Source organism: Orbicella faveolata, unplaced genomic scaffold (assembly GCF_042242905.1).
Source record: "Orbicella faveolata isolate gen_17 unplaced genomic scaffold, um_ofav_v1 contig_14, whole genome shotgun sequence".
In the NCBI taxonomy this organism is placed as follows: domain Eukaryota; kingdom Metazoa; phylum Cnidaria; class Anthozoa; order Scleractinia; family Merulinidae; genus Orbicella; species Orbicella faveolata.
The window spans coordinates 21,880,307-21,887,010 of record NW_028301541.1 but is presented as its reverse complement, the minus strand read 5'-3'; the positions used below and the strand labels follow the sequence as shown (position 1 = coordinate 21,887,010).

Sequence of the window (6,704 nt, the reverse complement as noted above, 5' to 3'; positions counted from 1 at the left end):
CAGAGAAAGGAAGCTTAATTTAGGAAAACAGTCCCGCAAAATATTTCTAAAACTTCTCATGAACATGTCAAACTCTGACACTCCCAAATAAACGCCGTCTTTCGGCCACTTCTTTCAATTCTCGGAATCTTTCTGTTGAGTTTGTACTTAAATATTACGGCATTATCTTTCCACATAAAATCTTTCCGAAATAGAGGATCAAGATGATCGGTAATAAAACAAACCGAACAAAATATTACCAAAAATGGTCTCAAAATATAAATCAGAAGTTATGAATATTCCATTTTATATCAGCATGTTCGCAAGCCCGCAAAATCATACAATCCAGTTTGCATTTTCTTCGCAAAAATAATTTACTTCCCTTGTTTTAGCTAATTTAACGCCAAGTAAATTTCGGATAAACAAATCAGCTTTATTTTCCGGACAAAAAAGGATCACCTTGGAAGATTTAAATAAATCGTGACCGGCTGTAATAAAAGGATGATATTTTTTTTAGTTTTTATGGCCATTTATGGTAGTCTGAGTTTGACATTTACAAATTACACCTGTTTCGAACGAGAAAACACCAAAAATTTATAATTCGAAGCACGTTTAGAGATATCATAACAAATGGCTTTTTTACCTGAGGACTGTTTTAAAGTCCTTTGCAAGAAAGATGGCACACAAGATAGACTAGTTTAAAATGCTGAACTTAAAAGTAGAAAACGGGTCTACGTAGGTGGGGATTTCGAAGTTTCAGTCTAGACGTACGTACACGAGATAGAAATGAAACATGAATGAAACATGTACGTGACTTTTGAATCAATTATATTATTATTCAGCTGAATTAAGAAAATAGTTCTGGTGAAAATAATTGCCTGCAATTATTTTATCAACTGCGAAATTGTTACCAACTGCGAAATAGTAACTGATGCGAAATAGACTAAAGCCGGCCGAACGTGAGGATTCCAAAATTCTGGTTCCGGTGAAAAAAATGAAATTCGAACCTGTTGCGGTTTGGGGCACACGCTCAAAGATGGCGTCTCGTCACGCTAGCGAAGCGATTAGCGGAAAATCAATAAGAAACAATCAATAAGAAAACAATAGACATCCTTACGCTTTCTCCGAAAAACAAATATCTTCAATACTGAAAAGAGCTCAAACAAAGTGGGCGGCTGGGCGCGACCGGCACGGCCCTTGTCGTAATATTTTAGTCTTGGTTTTCATTGAAAACCGACGTTTTCTTTCGTAAAAGCAAGTCATAAAATATTTACTGCACACTTTCGTATAAATGCAAAATTTGTGCTGGATGTTCTAGGAATTATTTTGAGTTTACAGAGTATGTATTTCAAAGACAATTTTCTGTAATATTTAGCACCGCTTTCGTTACGAAATCTTTTACCAAATAATTACATTTGCCTAAATTTGTTTGGGTTTGATCTCTCTCAGAAAATCAAACACTGATCGTGTACGTGTTTCGCTTCAAAACTGAATATTCTACAAGTTTCGTGAAGTTAATAAATCGAAAATTCGCGCTCCTTTGAGTAACCTAGGAAATACAGCTTTTGTTTTCGGCATGTTTTCCGACTTACGTCATACGAATTGTGTCGTATGTCACGTGCGAATCAGTCAACAAAAAGTTGACCAATTACAACACGCCGAAGAACAAAGTTCAGATTTTCAACCAATCAAATTTGCGATGACATAGCTGGACTGAAATAGAAAATGACACAGTTCATATATGAATGGTTTTCTACGGAAATAAAAGTGCGTTGGTTGCGAAAAGCCCTAAGCAATCCCTGAACACTGAGTCAGCTGATTTTCATATTAGTTTTAGCAAGACCTGCTTCGTGAATGGAAGCATCATTGTATGACGAAGAAATTATGCCCACAACATCGAGTTCTCAAACTGCCATATACGATAAAGGCAATCTAAAGCTGGATTTTTCGTCGGCGAACACTCGACGACAAACTTCGCTGGACGGCGCTCTGTTGACATCGCCAGATTTGAATTTGTTAACTTTAGGCTCACCAGAGCTGGAGAAGCTAATCATGGGTTATGGAGGAATTTTGACGACGCCAACACCGACACAGCTCTTCAAGGGAACACAAAATGTGACAGAACAGCAAGAAATGTACGCACGAGGGTTTATGGAAGCCCTTCAAAAACTACACGACCAACAAGAACCAAGGGGACAGAACGCTGCTCTCAATGCTCTGAATTCGAACGCTCTTGTACAAGGTGCTCTCAATTTGTCATTTGCCTCAGCGGCAGCAAATGGGATTAATAGCACGACGAGTTCAACTCCATTGTTATCAACAGGCACGTCCACGATTTCGACACAAGCACTTCCGTTGTCGTCGTTTTCCGGCGCGACGCAAATTTTCCCTGACTTTCAAAGACCCGCAGTAGGCCCGATTCCAAGCACAAGCTACGGTCAGCCATTGAACGTTCAGATTCCACCTCAGCAACAGCGGTTGGATAACGTTAAATTGGAGAACGAGCCGCAAGTCGTACCCGGAACGCCGCCTCTCCCACCGATCGATTTGGCGCTACAGGAAACGGTCAAGAACGAGCGAAAGAAGCAGAGAAATCGAGTCGCTGCTTCGAAATGCCGAAAGAGAAAACTTGAAAAGGAAGCAGATCTGGAGGAAAAAGTAGACAAACTTAAGAACATCAACTCGAAGCTCAGCTCAGAAGTGAATGAACTTAGGAAACAAGTTTGTCAGTTGAAGCTACAAGTTATGGATCATGTCCAAGGCGGTTGTGAGATCATGCTTTTGAGTCAGGCACAAGTTTCTACCTCGGCGTGAGTTATAAACTGTAAAGTTAGAGGGCGAGAGGCCTTCAACGAAAATAGCTTGTATCTTCCTGTTAACTGAGGCGAAAGTTTGATCGTGACAGTAGAGAACATCCGAAAGTTGCTAGTCAGTGATCATGATGAGACGTTCTACAAGCGGAACTTCGTGCTTCGAAAGCACGTGCAAGCTCGCATAAGACTCACTGCATTTAAAGTTTATTGCTCTAGTTTCGAAAGCTGGATTTTCGATCTAGCTATAGTAGTAAACTCCTTAGATCATTGTACTGTACACGACCATAGAATAGTAAATTGAAGTTGTAAGAAATTATTAGTTATTTGGTATATTATATTGTTCAAGTCTAGACCATGTGTGTCATGCGAAGTTTGGACTTAAAATATCAGACTGAGGTATGTTGCGTTTTACAAGTGTTCAACTGTGTTCCAATCAATTTTTCATACGTTTATACAAAGCATATCAAAGGCCTAAAGTTTATTGAAGCCCTATAAGTCGATCACAATTTATTTATTACACATTCAGGATATAAATTGAATGAGAGATTCATATGTTAGTGCTTTATAGAATACAGAAAGGAGGAATTATACCGCGTAACTTTTGGCCTATCGAAATTATAGTGGCAGAGATGAGATCCGAACTCTAACTTATGTTTATCGGGTAAGCATTCACTAATATAATATTGACAATCTTCCGAGTAGGAATAGAGACTATTTACAAGATGAGATCTTGAGTCAAAAAGTAGTTTTATCAGGCTAACTAAGATCATGTTAAATGTTGTAAGACATGAAATTACTGTTCTCATAAACTTCAAGTTGCCATGTGTGTTGAATGTAGTTAAGAAGCAATTTGAAAAAGTTATAATATAATACATTTTACACAGTCAAAAAGCATTTGTGTTTGATTCTTGAAATCTAGATTGAAGCAAGAAAGTGAAACAGCTGAATAGTTAAATTCCCTCGATGTGTGGGGGTTTTCCCAGATTTTCTTTTGGGAAAGCAAAAGAAAACGATTTGTTGCAGTTTCTAACACCCACGTGCACTGTGAAACAGGAAGTTAGACGGGTATTCTTTTCTGAGATAAGAGAGTCTGGAATTTGAAGCATTTTTTATGGCAATCCTTGCATGCCTTCCTTACAAAGTCAGAGCTATTATTAGCCCTACTAACACAGGTGTGGCAGATTTCCTCTGAATGAATTATCCTAATAATGCAAGCATACATTAAACCTGTTCAAGCCCAATCTTGGAACATGGATTATTGTGCCCTCCAATTTCAATACAAAACTTTGCAATTCACTTCATCTTTTTTCAGAATTTAGTTGTTTTAGTATTTTGTGTCTGCAACAGATAAAGGCTTTATACTAAAAGGACTGATAATTTTCACCTGCAGATGAATGTAATTTATAATGGATTTTGGACTAAAAACTCAAGAAATTTATGCACACCTTTACATTCAGTGATTTGAAGAATTTTGCACTCCAGCAGACATCGTGTGCCTAACAATATTTGTTGACCATTTTTGAATTTCATTGAAATTGCTCATTTGTTATTACTCAAAGTTCACATAATTTAGCACAGCTGTCATAACTCGATTAAAACTAATTCAGGATTCCTTTTTAAGGGTCTGAGAAAATTTAAGCCAAGGAAGTTAGTGTTGCCATCAACGAAAAGTCTAAATCACAGTTCCAATATTTGTTATAATGTTTAAATGCTAGGTCCAATAGCCCTTCCCTTACCAAAGCCATCCCACTCTCTGCCTCCTCTCCCATGTGTTACGCACTTTGATGGGTAAGACATTGGTAACCTCTGAAGATTGCAATTTAAAATCACCTCTCTCCCCTCCCATCTAAGCCAGCACATCTCTCTCGTGCCCTACCCCAAATCATACTCAACATCTCACCCTTCCCTTCCTGTATGTACTTGGCAATGTTGTTATGTTGCCTGGGTGGAATCACAGGGTGAGTAACAGAATAACAGAAAACAAATCTTAAGTAAAGCATGAAACACTCAGCCTCACGCCCACAATATTAATAACAGGTTTCATAATGTCTAAGAATCAAGCCTAAAAAGCCTGGTCTGGTAATTTTTATATAATTTTCTAAGGACCTGACTTTTTCTTGGAACTGGTTATGAATTTTTAAATAGCTGTTATTGCAGTTGAGTCTGCAGTCAAATATTCTGTTGTTTTAAAAGGCATGCAAACGAGGCGAAAGGGTCGATACAATGCAGAATTGACCCTTTTGCCTCGTTTGTGTGTCAAGCCGCTGATAAATGTAACAAGAGCTATTTTTAAAAGTGTTGAGCTGATCTTTTGACTGGTTTTAACATAGAACTACCTAGTTCCTCCAGCTTGCAAGCCATCACCTCTGCAGTTCTAATTAGAGTTTGTCAGTTAATCAAAACTAAGTTCATTTTTTTTCCAAATGTTAGCCTGTGAACAGGCTCTCTAGTCAAGGATGGGGTGAAGAGAAAGCAGGAACAAAGAAGATTTGTGGGGGTGTGCAGCCTGCTTCCCAAAACCCTTAACCCTATTTATGACCAAAATCTGCGATTTTCCCTACCCTATTTATGACCTGACCAAAGATTCAATACCCTTTTTATGACAGGGTTTATGATACCCAAAACATAATTTTTGAAGGACTTTTGCTTATGGTCTTCGATAATGATGAAAAAGTAGCTTCTTCTAAACAACATACCCAATTCAAGACTAGAGTACAAAAAACATACCCTATTTAAGACCAAAATGGCCAAAATCGATACCCAATTTATGACCAAAACATCTGAAAAACCATACCCTTTGGGGCCGCACATACCTATGTAGCCAATATAAAGAGAGTACCCCCCCCCCCCCTTCGGCCCCCACACCATTCCCCTGTCAGCCACTTCACCCTCCGGCCAGTTCTTTCTCAGCCCTTCGTTCAAGGCGTGGTCAGACCCTTCCAGTAACAACAACAACAGCTTTATTTATCTCTTGTTTTTTTTTATAAATTAAATTACATTAAGTAGTATAATAATTAAACTAAAATAAGGGTAACTGACAGCCTAAAATAACCTGAAACAGTCAAAAATGTCAGGTTGCCTGTTCACAGGTTAATAAATATTGGCTTCGTAATTATATTTTCTGTGATTATGAGCAATGTATTCAAATACTGCCTGAATTGAAGGGAACTTAATTTAATGTTTGGTCTATCTGCTATTAACTTTTATTATAGCAGTATCAATAAAAGTTACCAAGATGAGTCATTATTAATATAAGCTCAATTACAAGCTGTCATCTGAGGCATGACATTGCAACCATTAAAATCAATAAGCTTACAAGTCTAAGCTGCCATGTGAGGGCAGATCCAGGATTTTTCAAGATGTGGTGGCTGGTACCTTGTGGGGTTCTAGTATCAATGAAGAATACAAAAGCAAATTAAAACCGGCACAACGTAGGATGATTTTTTGAAGGTGTACTATATAGGTGTATTAGTATCAATGCAGCCCCAAAATGTTGCGATTTGCCAGAAATACTGGCGATTCCACAAAGTAGAAATTACAATGAGGTATTTGTCCAGAGTGTCTACCTTAGTTTCCACCAGAATTCATTTGTTTTGCTTTTTTGGAATAAAAGGTATAAAATGAAAAAGAAATACGTTGCCCAAATCCAAGAAAGACCTTGCACAATCTGAAGTTGGGAAAAGTCCTTGCTGAGAAAAATTAGCGAGCCACCTCCTATCAGAGTGGATTCATCGGTTTCTTTGATGCACCATGATCCGAGTGATCTTCAAATCATTGATCCTGATCCAGATCGATCCCAAAGGAACGCACCCTGAGCCTTTCGACGACCACGCGCACTGTGCTATGACCGGTTAGGACTGGGTCTACAACGCCGTCGCGTTACGAGTAAACGGTAACGGCGATTTAGCGGAG

At 38.4% G+C, this 6,704-nt stretch overlaps 1 protein-coding gene across 1 annotated transcript; it reads left to right on the top strand.

The window, feature by feature from the left end:
- The first annotated feature begins 1,738 nt into the window (after window positions 1-1,738).
- On the top strand, window positions 1,739-3,683 carry LOC110062119 (transcription factor Jun-like). The gene has a single exon (XM_020768983.2). The coding sequence runs from the start codon at window positions 1,834-1,836 to the stop codon at window positions 2,791-2,793; it is 960 nt and encodes a 319-aa protein (XP_020624642.2). The 5' UTR covers window positions 1,739-1,833; the 3' UTR covers window positions 2,794-3,683.
- The last annotated feature ends 3,021 nt before the right edge of the window (window positions 3,684-6,704 follow it).